Source organism: Natator depressus, chromosome 6, assembly GCF_965152275.1.
Source record: "Natator depressus isolate rNatDep1 chromosome 6, rNatDep2.hap1, whole genome shotgun sequence".
Classification (NCBI taxonomy): Eukaryota; Metazoa; Chordata; order Testudines; family Cheloniidae; genus Natator; species Natator depressus.
In genome coordinates this window covers 112,150,155-112,170,249 of record NC_134239.1, presented here as the reverse complement: position 1 = coordinate 112,170,249, position 20,095 = coordinate 112,150,155, and the positions used below count along the sequence as shown (strand labels likewise).

Here is a 20,095-nt window from a genome sequence, read left to right as displayed (position 1 = left end):
CAGACTAGATTAACTATTGATCTGCTTTGAATCATCCCTAATTCCTCACTGAATAGGGATTTGAAGTTTATATGAAGGCATATATAGTATGGATGCTGAGTTTCACTGTTTTGTGCCAATGCAATGTTAAAGAACATTTTCAATTTATATCCCCACAAAATACATTAAGGTAACAAGCAAAGCATTGTAGATACAATATCTTTAAAGACTGCTGCTCACTGTGGTTTTAAAGTCATGTATCTTCCAGTATTCACCTTCTTGCTTTTTAAAGTTTATATTGTCCGGGTATTGTACAACAGTTTATTTTCTGATACAATACAATTTGATATACTTTTCGAAAAAAAAAGTGGTGACACACTAACTGTACTGGAAGAGAGGTGGCAGGAAACATTTTAATTTCAACTGAAAATTTGTGACGACAGTTCTGTCATTATAAGCCCAGCTCTTTTCCTTTTTCATAGTACCATATACAATGCAATGTGAAAACCTTCCAGTTGAAGATGATTAATACTGACATCTGAATTTTTCCAATGTTTAAGTAGTATCAGCTTTAATAACAGCCATACACGTCATCCTTTATGTTGCATGACATTTGGAACAGATTTACACAATCCCTGTTCCTCCAACAGTTCAACAAAACAGTGGAGAGGTAAAAGCAGGAGAGAACAATACTTACAGCAGAAGAGAGAGTCACTCAAACAAACAATACAGAGAGAAGAACAGAAGGCATTTTATATATCATGCCTGCTGTTTAGATTAATAGGAACAGACCTGATAACTGGAACGGAAAATGGCTGCTTCAGCGACCTTTAGCATGCACAATATCATCCCTGAAAATGAAACTTGAAGTGGATATTTTCAATATAATCAACAAGAAAAAAGAACAAGAGATTCACATTCAGTTAAGGGAGAAAAAAAGTCTATGGTAAGACTTAAAATCCTGTTTTTACTTCAGTCTGAGTTTAATTTACGCCATTGTTCTAACCCTTTATTCATTATAATTAGATTAATATATTTTCCATGGGGTACTGTAGTGGTGCGAAGTTGCTTCTTTAACTACATCTGAAATGATCATTAAAAATGCTAACAGCTAAACTCTACAACTAAAAACAGTTTTAATGCCATGAGATGAAATTCATCAGAAAACAGAGTATTATGATAGCCTAAAAATCTCTGAGCAACTACCTTGTAAGTTGCTTTTTACTGTCACTGCTCAGTTAAGAGAGCTTTCACAAGATCTCACCAGAAAATGATTACTGTTACACATTTACAACTGTAAAGAAACAGCCTCATATATATTTCCCCCACACTAACAGAATACGAAAAATCTTTAGCATCTAAGTGACCTGAAAGTTTAGACAGACAATAAAAGGAACAGTTATTTTTTGCGCTCTAAAGGTATAAAAATACAGCACCAAATTCTGACCTACAGCTATGCACAGCCAATCATCACATCATGCGACAGTCTTAACTTTAGCTAGAAGCGCATCTGTAGTTGCTTCAGATATCGTTATTCGTCTGACGACCAACAATACCTTTGGATGTATTTAGCAAAAAGCATCTGAAATCGCTGCCATCTTTTCTTAAATTGCTGCCATAGGCAGAACTCAATTCAAAGGTAGGAGACCTTAATGGACTCTGTGGAAAGTACTTAGTTGCCAATGCTAGGTCAACAGGATTTCTCTCTACATTACAAGATGAATTAAACTTAAAAGCAGAAGGAATCGAAATCTCATGCTCAGTCCAGATAGTTATTCTTCCAAGCACAGTTTAAGTGAGTAAATTGGGAAAACTCTTTTTCTTTCAATAGTGGCTACAGCCCAGAAACAGAGTATGCTAGAATAAGAAGAGATCTCAATTCAAGCAAACTCAACCGCAACAACTGGTTCACAAACAAGTGCATCAAAGGTACAGTATGTTATTTTACCCAAGTTAGTGTACTGTTTTGTAATAAATGTGACTAAAAGTTAGACCTATAACACAAAAATATATAATTTTATTTCTATTACAGTTTTCCAGATGCTAATGAGTAAATAAGAAAAATGTATTTAAAATAAAATACAGGTATGGGATTTTAAAGAGTGACAAATGCAGAATCACACTACCTATCTCTAAATATTGAACAACTGCTTAGGAATTCCTTTAACTGAAAGTTTATCATTTTGATCATCATATATTAAAAGCATTTCAGGGTAACAATTTATCAAATGATATTTTCTACTAAGGATGACAATTCAGTTTCAAAGTCTAGTAAATTTTAGTATGATTTAATGGTGCAGATAAAACTACCAAAGAGATAAACTGCTACAACAGTCTCTTTCAATCTTTGTAAAAATGGTAACATGTCAGATTTAATTTGAGTTTGGAGGCTTTGATCAGTTACTTCTCAAAGTGTATTAAAAAACTATTTTAACATTGAGCATATGCACATCTATATCAAATGCACCACAAAAAGCATTCTGAATTTTCCATTAATCTTTTTCATGGAAAACAAACACTACAGTTTACCATACAAAGCACTATAATGTTCAATCTTCTCATAGCTAAAAAATGCCACTTTTTGGTTGGATGAAATGGTCAAAAAATGATTCCTACAAAACTGCCAAATATCCTGGCTCAGAAGTAGTGACCAAGACCCTGCTGAGGGAATTGAAATGGCACCTGAAAGAGCGTGAAAGATTAGTACAAGAGATTGAAAATGAACAAAGAGCCCAGAAAAATGGTGTGGATTACAACTGGCTGAAGAACTACCAAAATCCTCAAGCCACAATCCCAGCTACTGAACAAAGGCAGCTTGAAGTCCTTTGTTCACAAATTCAACCTTGCCAAACTGGAACTGTTCTTAGCAGGTAACAATTTTTCTTTCTTGTTACTGTAATTGTCACTTTCTAGGCAACAATTAAGTTCTCCTTATTCTTGTTCAACATTCCAATTCAAAGTTGTTAAAATTCGGTTGTGTTTTTTTCCCCAAAGTAACAATGATTAGGAATTTAAATGAAGACTTACTTGTATAGCTTCCTATAGCTTTTCTAGAAATAACTCTTCAATTTCATAAGACAGTACACTGATTAAAGGTCTTCTATATTTTTATTGCATGATCTTCAAAGCACCAGAGAGATATATAATGCTTAGACATCTGACACCCACCATTTACGTGATGACCACAGAATTGAGTTAGAGTATTAACACAATATTTTACATACAAGTCTCCAGTCTCTTCACATTTTAAAGGGATTGCAATTAAGCATGTCCCAACATTTAGTTAAAACACACATCAATAATTAACTTTTTCTATGTGATATTTTATATGTAAATTCCCCAAATGATGTATTTTTATATAGTTTCCTGGGCTGAGTGGGAAGAATAGAACAAACCTATGATCCCTTTAAAGCCCAAAAAATACTTGAGGGCAAAGTCAGTTTAAATCAATTTACCAAGACAGCTTAATACAAAAAAAAAAAAAAAAAAAAAAAAAAAAACAGTATCCACCGATCTTAACAGCTGTACTGCATCCAAATGCATTGTAGGAGCTTTTTTATTTTTCTCTTCTTTTTTTGGAATAAAGGAAACAAGTGAGGCCAGAAAGTAGTTTTTTCCCCTAAAAAAAGGAAGAGGAGGAAAAGTGTTCTGGAATAGTTTTCAGCACTGACAAATTAGATTTCAATTCTTTTTTTGTTTCTAGATTTCGTGAAGTTTTGGCAGAAAATGATGTCTTACCATGGGAAATAGTCTACATATTCAAGCAAGTTTTAAAAGATTTTCTAGCTACAACTGAGAAGGAAAACCAACAAGACCAACTGGTAGATGTATGGAATACAAATTGCTCTGAACATTTCACAGTGCCTGGTTACAGCTCTAACAAATCGGACAAAGATGAAATTCCCACAGTTTCAAGTTACGTTGACAAAAATACACAGAGCATGTTTCCCACTTTTTCTCACCGAATCTGGAATCTTCCATATTACTATCCATCAAGTTAAAATTTTTCTTCAGTTATCTGAGCTCCCTTTTATCATCCCAATTCAGAGACGTAAAAACATATAGGAATAAGAAATATGGCATGCTCCCCTTTGTTGCAAGCTCAGAATTTTAAATCCCTAATTATAGTATTAGCCTTTTTACCATTACTATTCCAAGGATGTTGTGTTTAAGGGCACCTTTTAAGATATGAAAAATATAACCGTAGATCTTTCAAAAAATGTTGAAACTATCCTGTTTGTACTGTACCTATAGCATCTACTGTAACAAGCAATAGCCATTTTCCATATTTCAAAATCCGATCACTGTGCAAAATGTTAGCAGGGCCTTCTGTTCAGTAATCTACATAGTTTTTTGAGATTCTTCTTAGGAAACAATATACAGTGTGTGAGGTATGCTTTAAAACAGTAATCGATTTATTCAATATAACTGAGAAGTTCTGATGATAAAAACTATTTCACAAGTCCAACAAGAACTTGTAAAGAGAAAATAATCAAAAGTTATAACATTGTCTGTACTGCTTATGGTTAGTTTTCTGAACTGTTTTCTGCATATGTTGCAATACTGCAAAGCTCCTCAAATGAAGAGAAACGATCTGGATATTTAACTAGCTTTAGTGGCTCGTTGAAGAGACTTAGAGATACCTTTTTATTTTGAAATAAAAGTGGTTTTACTTCATCTCCTTGCTTTTCTTGGAAAAAGTTAATTCTTAATCAGGGCTGCGGAATAACTTTCAGTGATTTTGGTATCTTACAGAATCAGCTTTCTGTAGTGGTGAATGAGTCTGAAAACTTGTTCCAGAAGTTATACATTACTTGAGCATTTGAAATTTAAAAAAACAGACATAAAAGTCTCAATTTTAGTTGTCGCCCCAAGCCATCAATATGGGATCATAATAAAGTTGTATTAGACTCAACTGACATGTAGTAACTGTGGCCTCAACTGGCACAATTAGAGCAGAAAAATCAATGAACATGATGCAAAAACCCACTTTTGCTGCAATTGTGACAGGGCTAGATTTGACTCCCACCATCACAGAAGGAAGATTTCTGCACACTTTTGTTACACAAAAAGCTTCTTCCTCCAGATGTTCTTTCCTTTTGTTAGTCTGTCACACCATTAAAAAAGAAAAATTGGCTCCAATTCTAAGTGTCTTTTCACAAAGGCACTATGGAGAAACAGTTCCTCTGCTTATTCTCCTTCTACAGTATACCAGTAAGACACTTCAATAGAATTCCTCAACACGTAGAGAAAGGACAACTGAAGCTTTGAGAAATATTCATTTACAGATTTCCAGATTAAAAAATAAAGGTTACAATGAAGTTAAGGTTGAGGAGACAAAACAAGAACACATTAGAATTTTTAAAACACTCAACTTTGAAAAGCTTGAAAATAGAAAGAACATTCCAAGTACGAAAAACTAACTGGAAAACAGACTCATGCGATTAAGGTCACTATCTTCTGCCTTCATTTAGTGCTTTGCAAGACAGTCTAAAAAAAAAAATTTTTTTTCTGAAAGTTTAGTTAACCAAGAGCTCATTTTCCTAAGAGCTTATACTCTTATAACTGCCTATAACTCTAGACATGGAATAGTTTTCCACACCCATAGGAACAGGCCTCCCCATACCTTCTGAGCTTTAGAATATTTAGTAACTCATTGGAGAGTCTATGACAAACACTGGGAAACGAGAGTGAACCCTCACAAGCATCCTAAGGCTCAGAGAGTATATCTAGGCTACAACCAGAGGCAAGTCAGAGATGCAGACTCATGTTAAAGCACTAAAACAGCTGCACTTGGGCTTTAGAGACTGAGCTGCAAGGTTTACACAACTGTTTTTAGCACCTCAGCACAAGCTTAGGTCTGTCGACCTAGGCTCTGAGACTCACTGCCACAGGCTGTGTGAATATATCTGCAGGGGGGATGGGTCCCCAATGAGCTTACATCTCATAGTGGCAGCAGCCCTACAAAAAACCTCCTGAAACTAATGAGCATATCAAGTAGGTCCAAAGGAAGGGAGTGAACACCCTCCTGATCACTCATTCTAGCCTCAACATCATGCAACACTCAGGTCTGCAGAAGCAGAGTTCCTTTCCTACAATTCTCAGGAATTCCACAGGGAGAGATGACTGTGTGAGAACAGGGAGACTTTGGTGGGAAGAAGCAAAAGGGGCATATCCTATGATTCCTGAGATCTAAGAGAGGGGATTAACCTGCTAAGCCTTTTGATGGACTTTTTTTTTTTCATTGTCAAATGCCCAAGAAGTTATACTTTGAGCTCTCTCTCTGCAAGAGAAAGTGAAAAGTAATTGAATGTTTACAATTCCAGGACTTGGACATGCTATACTAAGCATTCCAGAATTGACATTCTCTGGTGTAGCTCAAAAAATACAAAGCTAATTTTTTTTAATATGATGAAAATTTTGGTCACATGCAATAGACCTTTGCTATGGGAGTCCACTTAAATAGTGGTATCTTTCGATTTTGCCATTTTCTAATTAAAAATGGTAAAGGAGTTTCAAAACTACTTCCATGTTAGGTCAGGGTATCAAGGCTGAAAAATCTATCACTTAGTGGTCAAACCATCATTCTGCTGCAGTACATAACTAACATGGGCTTCCAAAGAAGGCTAGCCTCAAACAATATGAGATCAACAGCACAGTATTCACCGTTAGACACAAAGATTTATGAGTATAGTATACTCCCAATTATTGGAACAGCATGGGGGACAGAGATTTTATTCAGGTAACTGGGAGTTTGGATAAGTACAGGAGTGGCAGCAAGCCTTCCGCAGCTCCACTGTCATGGCCCTGCTCATTCACTCCTGTAACAGCAGGCTGCAGAGGGCTCCCTTTGCTGCCACTCCTGCCCTCTCGATTATTGCAGGCACAATGTGGGGGAAAGGCTGCGGTTCTGGAGAAGCAGAGACCAACCGCGAGCCAGGACTCTGCCCTGCCAAATCCACAGCCTTCCTTGAACCTGGAGCCTTCAAGGATCGAGTGTGACCAGCACTGTGGCAGCACAGAAAGCCTGTCACAGCCCTGCTCACTCACTCCCACGACATCAGAGCTGTAGAGGACTCCCTGTGCTGCTGCAGGAGCCATTCAGTTGCAGGCTGGCTGGCTTCCCCCACAGCTAGGGAGGCAGGCTCATCATCCTCCTCCTCACAGTCCTGGCCAGGGGTACCTACTCTATTACCCAAATCTCCCTGTTATCTGAATCCCTTCTTTGCCCCCTACAGTCCATGCTCCCCCGCCCCCAACATGAACTACATATGGGGAAAGGAAGGGATTCAGACAACAGGGAGGAGGTTTGGATAACCTCAAGTAACACGGTATTGGATAAACAGGAGCATACTGAATGGCTGAAAAACTCTATTAGTGCTAACAAACCTGCTACCCACCTTGTGGCTTGTGGAGAACTAACATCTTCTGGGAAAAAAAATGTGCTAAGATAACCTCACTCTTGTAATTAATGGTCTCAAGAACTTCACTCTACCTGAGCTCCCACACTATGGCTACGTTTCTCAAATCTGTGCCTGTCTTGGCTCATGATAGTTTTGCCCAAGTGGTAGCTCACACCCAGTTCAAGCCCCACAGCGAGGCCAGGCCCTCCCCTTCCCCTTCCCTGCTCAGGAACCCCAGGCGGGCCAGAGGTCCCCGTCTGCTGTACCAGCGCAGAGGAAGTTTTCTATTGGCGGGCGCTGATCCCCAGGCCGCTCCCCACCACCTCTCCGCCCAAGGAAAGAGCCGCGGCAGTGGGGCCGGGCCACTCCAGATCCGTGGCAGGGGAATAATCCCGGCCCGGCGGCGGGGTCAAACCACAGCACCGCTCCCGTCCCGTCCCCGGGCGGCTCCTACACTCACCCGGCGGCGGGCGGCTCCCACGCTGGGGGCCTAGAGCCGCGGCGGGGGGCAGGCACGGCGGCCTGAGGCTCACCGCCCAGTAACTCGACGTTGGTGACCGTCTTGCCGAGAGTGAACCAGTCACTGATCTGTTCGAGGGTGAGATTCCGCAGCATGGCGGGGCCGCGACCGCAAAGGAAAGGACTAGAGGCTCCCCGCGACAGTTGGCCGGACCACACCTCACGGGGCGCCGGCACGTGCACTCCGCGCGCTCGCCCGGCTCCGCCCAGCCCCGACCCCACCCCCTGCAGCCACGTGCTCACACTGCGCAGCCGCGGCGAGGACGCGAGCTGCTCAGGTTCCCGCGCTGCGTTCAGCGAGGTTCCCTTCACATCGCTTTGGTCCCTCCAAATCCTTCCTGCAGTGCCAAGGATGAGCCCCCACTACAGCGTCCTCCCCTCCCACACCTAGAAGGGCACTAACCGCACCCTCTCCCCCATCCCAGGGTAATGCCCCCCTCCCTCCCTGAATCCCAGCAGCCACTGTCAGCAAATCCCCCTAACCACCGCCATAGGTTACACACACCCCATAACCCGTATGACTCCCACCTGGCAAATCCCACTCCTGCCCGAAGACAAGCCATCCCCCAGACTGCCTGGGGAAGGCCGCGCAGGACATAGGTTGTACAGTGCTCCCTCCCGCAGGAGGGGGCTAAGGGCTGTTGGGGTTCCTCTCCATCGGGGCAATGCAGGGGGGATATTGCGCTGGGTTGAAGTCGCACTGAAGGAACAGCTGGGCGTGCTCCCTCCCCCCAGCAAAGGGCTATAGGGGAAGGGCAGGGCCCTGAGCTATTTCCTACACCGGAGGGGGAATCTCTCTTAGTCAGAAGGGGGAGCAATGGCGGGCATGGCGCTGAGCGGGCTCTTCCGCAGTAGTGGGTGCCGTGGGGACGGCAGGGCATCGAGCGGGCTTTTTGGCAATTGGCGGAGGGCTTAGCGGATTTCTCCCGGCAGGGGGCGCAACAGAAGACAGGGCGTTGAGAAGCACGGGTTCCTTTGCAGAGATTGCCGTGCGGGAGGTAGGTCACTGAGCAGGCTGCATGGCGGGGGGGCGCTGTGGGCGAAGGGCGCTGAGGGGCCCTTGCCGGCAGGGGGCGCTGGGGCGAGAGCAGAGCGCACTTTAGCTGAGGTGGCAGGGCCTACTAGGGTGCCTGTCGCTCCCGCTTCTCTCTGGTCTAGGGGGAGGGGCACCGCCAGAGACGTTCTAGGCACTCCTCTCATTGACGGTTCTTTTCCCAGCGGCCCGCGCGGCGGTAGCAGCAGTTCAGTTCCGTGACCTTCGCCAACGGCCCCTGTGTCACCGGCACCAAGGTGGGTTCGGCCCGGTTGGTCTGCTGAGGGAGCTTCGGGAGGGCGGGTTCCTCCGGGTCTGCAGCGAGCGCGGCTGCGGCCTTCCTCGGGCGCTGTAGGCCCGGGGGATTCGTGCCGGAGCCGGGCCCGGCTGCCAAGAAGGCCGGGCCACGGAGAGAGGAGAGGAGTCGGCCTGGCCCGGGACAGTCGTTGGGGAAGAAGTCCGGGGGCTGCGCCCTGGCAATGCCGGCGGGAGGGGGAGCGTGGAGATCGGTCGCGTGTGTCCTGCCCCTCAGGGGTGGGGGGGCAGCAAGTTAACGCTGCTCGCAGCCTACAGTCTCGGGGGCCCTTCGTGGTGATGCACGTTCCTCCTTCTCCAGGGTGGGTGGACGGGATGGCAGGTGGGTCTCTTGGGTGAGTCCTTAGCAAAGGCCTTCCCTGCTCTGCAGAGATGCTTTAGAGCCCAAAGCACTCCTCGAGTGAACAGGCCAGGACTCGGCAGCTGTAGCAGCCACCTAGTAGCCAGAAGCAGATGTAAAAGATGGGCGAATACCTTGTAGGATGCCCGGATCTTACCCGCCCCCCCCCCCCCCCGGCTCAGTAGCTCAAGGGTGCTGGGATTTTTAGTGTGTTTATTTAGTGGGGATTTCATTTTAGCCTATTGTTAATGCAGTACACATTTGAAGTCATACACCGTGCTTTATTTGGTTGCTAGTGGGAGAAAAAGCATTTTGTCCATATATTTTTCTTTTTTTCCCTTTTATATCAGAGCCTCTTGTTGCTTTGATAGGTATATATGTCTGCATTGACTCCTAATCCTTGTTCTAAGCAGAAGCCATTTGAAATGTATGAAGTCTTTTTCGTGGTTCTGAATAGCAGCTGTGAAAACACAACACTAGTTTTTTTCATTCTGCTTCATATCAGGAAAGGTAACAGATGAAATAGAGCTGTCTCCCCACAGTTCAGGGAAGACATCGTTGCATTGCTGTGTATTCAGAAGTTTTTCACAGCAGTAAGGGTTAAATGTCCTTTTAAATGAATGCTTACATATTGCCTATTTGTGGTAGCACCATGCTTTGGAGCTTTAGTAATGGACCAGGACAACATTTTGCTTGGCACTGTAAGCAAACAACAAAAAGAAAGATGATTTCTGCTTCAAAGATGACATTAGTCTCACCTTCTTTTCCCCTTCTCCCCACTCCCTCCCCACACATGTGCCAGGAAGAGCCTCCTATTTACTATTAGCAAATAGGTCAGTGGAACCTGTCCCTTGCAAACTCTGTCCTTTCTTCTTACAGTTTTGCAGTGCTCTAGCTGCTGTCCTTTATCTACATGTGATTGGTTTAGGTGTGCTGTGTGTATAGTTTCTTAAATGCTTTACATTTCCATAACATTTTACCTTGAGAAGCCTAAAGTATTATACAGTGTGGTGCTCTTATATATACCACCATGTCTTTTGGAGTGTTGGGAAGAAGTTATATTAAAATATCTCAAGTTTTCACAAAAATATTTGTAAATATCAAATCTGTGGACAGAATGAGTATTAAACATGTTGATAGATTGCTTGATGCTTGGCCATGTCTCAGAGATAGAGTGCTTGGAGTAATGGTGTTAATTTTAATCTTCTCCAAACTGTCTGTCAAATGGTATTTTCAGCAGCCTCCTAAAACTGTATATATTCTGCTTTTCTGAGTAAAGGTGAACGTGCCATGTTGGGAGAGGAAATGTTAGACTCTTAATAAATAAATTTTAATTAAATAAAGCTCAGTAGAACAGGAATGGGCATCTGTTGTTCTGGATCATGTTCTTGCTCCATCTCCCCTCTCAACTATTTTTAAGTAAATCTAGGTAAGACCCTTTGCTCTTTCACTTTGGCTTGGGGTAAGGGGAGGAGGAGGAGGATCTTGATTATTCTTAATTTAAAATTACTTCCTCCCAGTCCACCAAAAATCCTTGTTACCCAGATATAACAATATTACAGTATAGGAAAATGGGGGTGTGAGGATCAGTTTCACCTTTAGGGCCTTGTCTTCACTAGTATTTTACCTTGAGTTAGCTAATTTGAATTAAGAACACACCTCTTTTCCCTGTGAAGGCAAGCCCATTGTGACACATAGTGGCTATTAGGTGGCTTGTGCGAAATATTTGGTCTTAGTCCATCCAGTTTCGAGTGATAAAGGTGTCTATGTTGCAAACGCTGCCACAGTATAGAGTGAATTTTCAGAAAATTTGCAATTCTTAAATTCACTAATTAATTTAACATTCATTTTAAAATGTGTCCTATAAGAAACTTAGCATGTTAGTATTTTCCTTGTTCCAAACAGGCCCGCCCACAGAAATTCCAGGCGCCAGGGCCAGGGCTGTCCCTGGGAGGGTGGGGCCCAGGGCAAAAGTGACGAATCTGTCACTTCCAGGACCACCCACACCAGCCCGCAGGGCCCTGTGCTGTCTCTTGTGCTTAGGCGCCCTGAGGCGATTTAAAAGGGCCCAGGGCTCCTGGCCGCTGCCACTACTGCAGCAGCTGCCAGGGGCCCCCAGGCCCTTTTACATCACCCGCGCCCCTCAGCAGTTTCCCCCTATAGCCGCCACCCCCCCCCAGTCAGCGAGCCTGGTTCCAAATGAGTCTGATCTTAATCAAGGATTAAAACTCTTCAAACTTTCCATGTAGTTAAAATTCATTGGAATCTGTACATGTTATATTTGAAGAAACTGGACTGTAAATAAGATATGTTATTAGCAACTATTTATGTCACTAGTTATGATTACATATTGACAGTATCAGATCAAAAGTTCAGGTAACTTCTAAATGGTATTGTGATATCCGAGGTAACTCAGTGAATCACCACACTTTGTCTAATTTGTATGCAACAATTCTGTTGGTTTCAATGAGTCGTGAGCAGCCTTAGGATGAGTGGACATGTGTCGAGAGAGCTCTCAGTGGTAATTACTTGACCCATTATCGTTATACATCATTATTTTTATTGTGGTAGCACCCAGCAGCCTCTTGTAACCTTAACTCTGAATTTTCTGGGTTTGTGATGTTTGGTTTGGGGATAATTACTACGTTCTATTTTTTTTTTTTTTTACCTTTGTTGTTGATATGTACTCTTGACCTTGATTCCATCTAATACAGTTTTTTGGTTGGCAATGGAGAACTTCAGTTCCCAGAGGTCTGTATATATGTGCACTTTTCACAAACATTAATTTAATACATTTTAAAATAAAAACATAGGAAATTCAACTAAATTCAGCTTCGGGATAGGGATGTAAAAGTTTAACTGGTTAAGCGATAAGCATCAATCTTATCAGTTTCAGTTAATAATTAAACTCTGCTGCCGCCCGGCATCCTGCGCCCGGGACTCTGCTGCCGGCGGGCAGCCGGGGCACCATGTAAAACCCTATATGAACTGCTTAACGGTTAACCATTTAAGTGATAGAATTTTAATAGGTTAAACGGTTACTATTTTTAGACCCTAATTTACAGATACGATTAAATGTTTCCTTTAAATATAAAGTTCCTTATTTATTTTGTCCTGATTCAAGAGGCAACAAATACTTTCTTTATTCATGTAAAACATCAGGTGAGGCTGTAATAGCAAAATTCATCATCATGACCTTCTTTTTTCTTTTTAAATAACTTTCAGATGTTACAATATTTTACTAGGACATGGAGCAACATGAGGATTTATTACACTAAGGTTTACCAGGAAATATGGGTTGGGTTGGCCTTAACCACCTATGCCTATTACAAAATTTCCTATGGTGGTAAGTTAAATTGTTTCAATCTTAGCTTTAGTGTACTTTCTTTGAAACCTTTGTTGTAAATAAAACTGTTGAAATTAATTGTCTAGAAATGCCCAAATATTTTATTTAAAATAATCAGCAGTTGCTTTATCACCTCACTAAGTCCAGACACTAGAAAAGGTTTACTTGGAAAGCTATGCCAGCAAACCCTCCTCATGCAGATACAGTTTTTATCAGCAAAAAAAAAAAAAAAGAGTGCTTATGTACAAAAAAACCTTCATTCAAAAGTAAAACAATGTAAAACTTTAGAGCCTACAAGTCCACTCAGTCCTATTTCTTGTTCAGCCAGTCGCTCAGACAAACAAGTTTATTTACATTTGCAGGAGATAATGCTGCCTGCTTCTTGTTCACAGTGTCACCTGAAAGTGAGAACAGGTGTTCGCATGGCACTGTTGTAGCCAAATATTAGCAAAATATAGCATATATACAAAATATATGTAGCAAAATATTTACGTGTCAGATGCGCTAAAGATTCATATGTCTGTTCATGTTTCCACGACCATTCCAGGGGACATGCGTCCATGCTGATGACGAGTTCTGCTCAATAACAATCCAAAGCAATGCCGACCGACGCATGTTCATTTTCATCATCTGAGTCAGATGCCACCAGCCAAAGGTTGATTTTCTTTTTTGGTGGTTCGGGTTCTGTAGTTTCCGCATTGGAGTGTTGCTCTTCTAAGACTTCTGAAAGCATGCTCCACACCTCCTCCCTCCCAGATTTTGGAAAGCACTTCAGGTTCTTAAACCTTGGGTTGAGTGCTGTAGCCACCTTTAGAAATCTCACATTGGTACCTTCTTTGCATTTTTCTTTGCATCATCTCTTCAGTGAAAGTGTTCTTAAAATGAACAACATGTGCTGGATCATCATCTGAGACTGCTATAACATGAAATATATGGCAGAATGTGGGTAAAACAGCAGGGGACATACATTAATTAAATTTGACTGAACTCCTTGAGGGAGAATTGTGTTGTTTTTTTTAACGACTGTCATCAGCATGGAAGCATGTCCTCTGGAATGGTGGCCAAAGCATGAAGGAGCATACACATTGTGATACAGGAGGGCCAGGGAGCAGTGTTATAGGGGAAATATATAAGCCCTAGGCTAATTAAGACGTGGTTCCCTTTAGACTAGGGAGGGTTGTTACAGGTTAATTGGAGCACCTGTTGTCAATCAAGGCCCTGTCAGGAACCTAATAAACCCCCCTACTTAAGGCAGTCAGAGAAGGAGGAGGAAGGAGAGAGGACTGGAGCTTGGAGGTGTGTTGTGAGATTTGGAAGACCAGAAAACTGAAGTAAGGGAGACCTTGGCCCAGCAGGACAGGGAGACTCCCTCCCCCCAGCGTCTAAGGACCGAGGGTAACCCCACCTAAGGGGGACAAGGGTAAGAAACCCGCAGGGGTTGAGAGGGGTTGGGACTCAGAGCGAGGAGCAAACCCAGACCCCTCCCCCGCTTCCTTCCTCTATCACCTTCCCGGGCCACTAGCGAGGCCTTCAGTGCCCAAGAGCACGGGCAAGGGATGGCGTCTTAGCCCCCTCCCTAAGAAAAGCACAGGACCCATCATATGAACATCGGCCACCTTGTCACAACATGTTTAGCATATCTGGCGCATAATTGCCTTGCAATGCCAGCTATGAAAGTGCCATGCAAATGCCTGTTCTCACTTTCTGGTGACATTGTAAATAAGAAGAGGGCAGCATTATCTCCTGTAAATGTAAACAAACTTGTTTGTCTTAGCGATTGGCTGACCAAGAAGTAGGACTGAGTGCACTTGTAGGCTCTGAAGTTTTACATTTTTATTTTTGAGTGCAGTTATGTAACAAATGTACATTTGTAAGTTGCACTTCCACGATACAGAGATTGCAGTACAGTACTTGAGGTGAATGGAAAAATATTATTTCTTTTATCATTTTTACAGTGCAGATATTTGCAAAAATAAATATACACTTTGATTTAAATTACTACACAGAATACAATATATATGAAAATGTAGAAAAACATCCAAAATATTTAATAAATTTCAATTGATATTCTATTGTTTAACAGTGCGATTAAAACTGCGATTAATCACGATTAACTTTTTTGAGTTAATCATGTGAGTTAACTTGGATGAATCAACAGTCCTAGTATTAATGAATTTGGGCGAGGGGTATTCACCTCCAGTATCACAGCAGATATTTTGAGCAAGTGGTAATTCGGTGCTGTTAAAGCAAATTTCACAGAAAAACTGCAGTTTTGCAAACCACTCTGAGGTGCTGTGTAAAAATGTGTACCTTTACTATGCCAGATCCTGGGGTCTGGCCAAAATGCACCCAGCACAACGCAGGAGGGTACTACAAAGTTGGTTTTAAGCTCACCTTTGCATTTCCCTAATTTTCAGTCTGGTCTGTATTGTGCTGGCCCCCTAAAGACTCTTCGTGTGCCAAATGCTAATAGCCGTAAAGGAATAGAAAGTGCAGACAAGGATGAGAGCATAGAGAATATCCAACCACAGTTCCATTCCTGCTGGAGGCAGAGTACAGTAGGAGCTACTATGCTGGTTTTATGCTGCTAGCTCTACACCTTTGCACTAGGAAAAACTTCCTGTAGCCAGATAAACCAACAGTATGGCCCAAAGTAGTCATATGTCACCAGAGAATCTAGATAAATGTCTCCAAATGTACAGCACATGAGTATACAAACCTGTGCAATCTTCTCCTCTTGGTAACTTGTGAACTTACAGTTAGAAGTCTTAATGTGTATAAATATATATTTTTAAAAGCCTTAATTTATGGTCCCCATAATTCTTCCAAAAACACTCCTTGCATCTCAAAGATTTAACAGCATGCTATAATGAGATCTTATAACACTTTATTATATTTATTTAAAAAATTACAATATATCCTGATTTTTTTTAAACAGCTTGTTTTAATAGTTACTTTAACAAAGTATTTTTTGCAACATGCTTAACTTTTCAGAACTTCAGAGTAGCAGCCGTGTTAGTCTGTATTCGCAAAAAGAAAAGCAGTACTAGTGGCACCTTAGAAACTAACAAATTTATTTGAGCATAAGCTTTCGTGAGCTAGAGCTCACTTGTACATTCCCTGTCATCACTGAAAATTGGTCCAAGTTTGGTTGCATACTAGTTTTTCAAGGTCTTAAAACTTGAAATGAAAGTGAAAAATGCAAAGCTAAATTTTGTACATTTCAATTTTTCTTCTGTTTCTAGGTAAAAAAGCAGTGGCAGACAGTAAGTATTTGTGTTATACAGCAGAGTATTCTATAGTTTATTTTAACGGTGAATAAGATTTAAAGCAAATAGACCAACATATTAATTTTAATTTAAATTTAGTTTATTTTTATATTATGGATATTGCAAAGTAGACCTTAAAGGGAACCTTCAGTTTTTGGTATAGTTCTCTCTGTTATTCTGATATCATTTCAGAGTGTTTACAACCCTGGTAATGTAGCAGTACCTCTGTAAAATGCTCCACTTTTCATTGATATTTTTTCCCTTTGTGTAATAAATTAAGTTAATCTCTGCCACAGAACAGTAGTGGAGTTCAGGAGCGTAGCTTTTTAAATAAGAGTTCTAAAAGATATATTCAATGGGCTTAACCGTTTTATAGAGGGTTTTTAATCTAACCAGGTAGACCTTAAGTTTAACTAGGTTACCATTTTTAGCTATCAACAAACTAGTTCATTTTAACTTACTTTATTTTTTTTTGTAAAAGTTTAATATGCGATCCGTAAGATTTTTAAGTATATCATTGCTTGTGGCTATTTTAAAGTCATAATTTTCTTATTTCTCTTCTGCTAATATAATTGTCCTATTTCAATTCTGACTGCAAAGATAGACAATTTACTTGCTCCAAATTGAGTCAATTTTGTACATAAAGATATGTTATCTAACCTTACAGTTAAAATGAAAATACCTCCCATTGCACTGTATGGCAATAACTATTTACCCCACATAAAGAGATCCTGAATTTAGAGGTAACTTTTTTCCCTGTGAAATCAGATTTAACCAGTAAAATTGATGATGTAAATGTTAAAATATTAGGCTACACTTGTAGATATATGAAGAATTTTCAAATACTTTGACATACTGATTCATCTAATTTTTGGATATTCATAGCTGTGGATACTTAACTGTATCTGTCGTGAATTTCAGACTTCTAACTTACATTACTTCAATTTTTGAACAATCTAAATTGTGTTTTTGTTTCAGAATCCTCTGTTCCTGGCCATCATTAAATGGCTCTTCACTGAGTATGCATTCCATGACCTGTCATCTCTGCTATAAATGAAGCAAGCTACCATCGTAGGGAAGTTAGTTGGGCCGCATAAGCATTGTACAGTCCTACAACTGTATATAATTCACTGTACTGCATAGGAGGAATAAATGTGTTGAGCAAGAAGTATTCTGGAGTGTATTTTAATACTCTAACTTAAATTTAAGAACACTGTTAACATCTTTTTGATCTGTACAGTTTCATAAGAACTTTCATGCTACCACAAACGGTATCAAAAGAGCACATTGAAGCAAATAATATGTTGCTAAACTAAATATATCATAGTAGAAAAGGTCGGAACTTAAAAACAAACATTTTGGTTGAATTTTTTACTTTAAATTTTTTTTGTCAAAATATCTCAAAAATTCACACATGGAAAATGTTGAATACATTATTGCTACTGTGCAACCTCTGATTGGTCAGCTTAGTTGTATGGTGGGATTTTTTTCAAAGTTTGGATGCAATTTTTCTTTTAAAAACCAATTTTTAAATTTAAAAAAATATTTTTGATAATTCTGCAGAAAAATTAGACAGCAAAAGCAGTACTGTTACAAAAATAATGTCACAGAAAATGCCTCTGAAATTTCTGCATAATTTCCACCCTTTTTTTGCCTCTAGTCAAAAGATAATTTAGACGTTAACTTGTAGTGACACAGTTCTGTTCAGAATAGAGAACATTTAATAGAACTAGTGAATTATCGCAGTTCAGATGTTTATCCCCTTTGTTATAGGAGCAATTGCAAGATGCTACACTGAACAGACTTATAAAATTAATATTGTTTCTGCTAGAGAATAGTACTTAATTTTATATCAAATAAGAAAATCTTCTTTTTCAAGGTGTACCCTGCATTTTTCTCACTTGTGGGCATTATAGGAGTTGGAAATTTTTAGAAAGGTGATGCCCACTAGGTGCCACAGGGATTTCATCTCGCAGCACTGAGCATTTGGGACATGTTAGGTAAGGCAGGTGTACCCCTGACTGCCCCTGTTCTTTTTGCTGAACCTCAGAGTCTGAGGGGGTGACTTTCAAAGGAACAGAGAGCAACTACGTGCCTATCTCCCATTGGTAATTAATGCAAACTGGGCAGCCAGCTGCCACTTACGCCTCTAAAAATCAGCTCTGCATTACCTCAGAATTCTGAGGAAAATAAGATGAGCTGTTAGTGTCAAATATATGCATTGCTCATCTTTGTATTCATTGTCTCTGCAAATAAGATATATTTTATTTGGATACAAACTTGAATATCTACAAGCATTGTAGATGCAATACGCATTTAACTGACTTCTAACATTTTTCCCCTCTTCCAACAAAATTATGTTTGTTAAAAGTAGCCATGTGTTATACATATTACATGGGATAGAACACTAGTAGCATTTGAGGGCAATCCACTATCTTGATGACTGACTTACTCAAAGTAAAAAGTAATATATTTTATTTGAATAAAAGCTTGGCTATATTAGAGGGGACTGTCAGGACCTAAATTATACAGTGACTTTCTGAGAAGATATATACTCAGCACATACACATCGAATATTAAATCTGTGGCATTACTGGTACTGCAGCTTACAACCAACATTTCAATCTCTTACGTGTAGTGTTCCGTTTCAGCACTGGAAGTAGGCATTACTGATCTAATAAAAGGCTTAAGTCATGAGAGTGTTCTGATTGCATTTTAGCTGGTTCAGGGTATTTCAGTGGACTTAAACAGAGCGCTACTTTTTCATCTGCTTTGCTCTGCCTATACTACCCATAAGGATTTTGATTAATGTAACCTTTGAAAATGTATGTGGGTTGGGTAAGTGGTACTGCAACTGTCTCCCTTTAGTAACTGGCCCCAGCAACTGCAACAGCTTGTTACCTATTCACGGTTAAAGGAGTTTTTCATTTATTCAAAAATCATCTTCTTAATATTGAAAGTTCCAGGTTCATTTCCCTCTGATAACCATGATATCTCCATATGGGATACATATTTGCTATGATAACTTTGCATTTGAATAATTAGAGCTTGATAAATTCACTCACTAAGGCACATGAGAAACTTTGCCTGGAAAGTGTGGTGACCTAAATAATCCATTTCTGTAGAATTTAAAGTTGTTGTTTTCTTCTAAAAACAAAACAAACAACCCTGCAGCCTTAGCCCTCATGATTGTAAAGATACATTCATTTCACTTTTGGACGGTTAAGTCAATTTGGTGTCATAGTTGAGTCTGCAGGCTGCTCCACTGCTATTTCTGGTAGTTTTGCCAAGCATTAGCAACTGAAATTAACACAACTCCAGTCACTTTACTGCTGTTGTTCTGTCCTCTGGGAAGCAGCAAAAGTGACAAAAATCACTATCTGTTGAAACTGGGGGAGGAGGGAGATGATGATCTTCTGGTGGGTCACCTCAGGCAGAGCAGGGATTTGAGCCTAGGTCCCCCATATGCCAGCTGCATGTCCTGACTACTATGTTTTTTCAGCTATTGCGGGATGGAACTCTACTGCAGGAGCTGTTCTACTTCGTGTAAATTATTCATTGGGCCAGAGAGAGAAACAGATTCTATAACCCATTGGCTGGATCTGAAGGTAGGTTCAGATTCCTGTTCCAAAGCAGTCAGAGCAAGGGCTTGAACCTGGGTCTCCCACGCCCAGGTTCAGTGTCATAACAAATATTTTGAAAATTCTCATGGGATGGGAAAACTGTTTCCCACTCGCCTCCAATAAGTAGTAGACAGGCAGTTGTGGCTACTAGGGGATGGGCTACCTAAGCAGCTGAAGAGGCTTAGGTGCCTTATTCCAGGACAGCTGGAAGATGCCAACTGTAGGAAGCTGCCTCTCTGTGGACTACACCTCTGTCATCTCCCTTCCC

At 40.8% G+C, this 20,095-nt stretch overlaps 2 protein-coding genes across 2 annotated transcripts in view; one reads left to right on the top strand and one right to left on the bottom strand.

Annotated features, from left to right (window-relative positions):
• The window catches only part of TDRD9 (tudor domain containing 9), a 136,420-nt gene extending 128,339 nt beyond the window's left edge, over positions 1-8,081 (bottom strand). Inside the window, exon 1 of the mRNA XM_074956329.1 lies at positions 7,843-8,081. Coding sequence (XP_074812430.1) covers positions 7,843-7,997 — 155 coding nt within the window. The 5' untranslated portion in view covers positions 7,998-8,081. The remainder of the gene's footprint in view (positions 1-7,842) is intronic.
• Positions 831-4,611, top strand: RD3L (RD3 like). The gene is made up of 4 exons (XM_074956330.1): positions 831-925; positions 1,811-1,908; positions 2,544-2,849; positions 3,683-4,611. Exons 3-4 carry the CDS (start codon positions 2,551-2,553, stop codon positions 3,978-3,980), a joined length of 597 nt encoding a protein of 198 aa, XP_074812431.1. The 5' UTR covers positions 831-925; positions 1,811-1,908; positions 2,544-2,550; the 3' UTR covers positions 3,981-4,611.
• Positions 8,082-20,095: the final 12,014 nt, after the last annotated feature.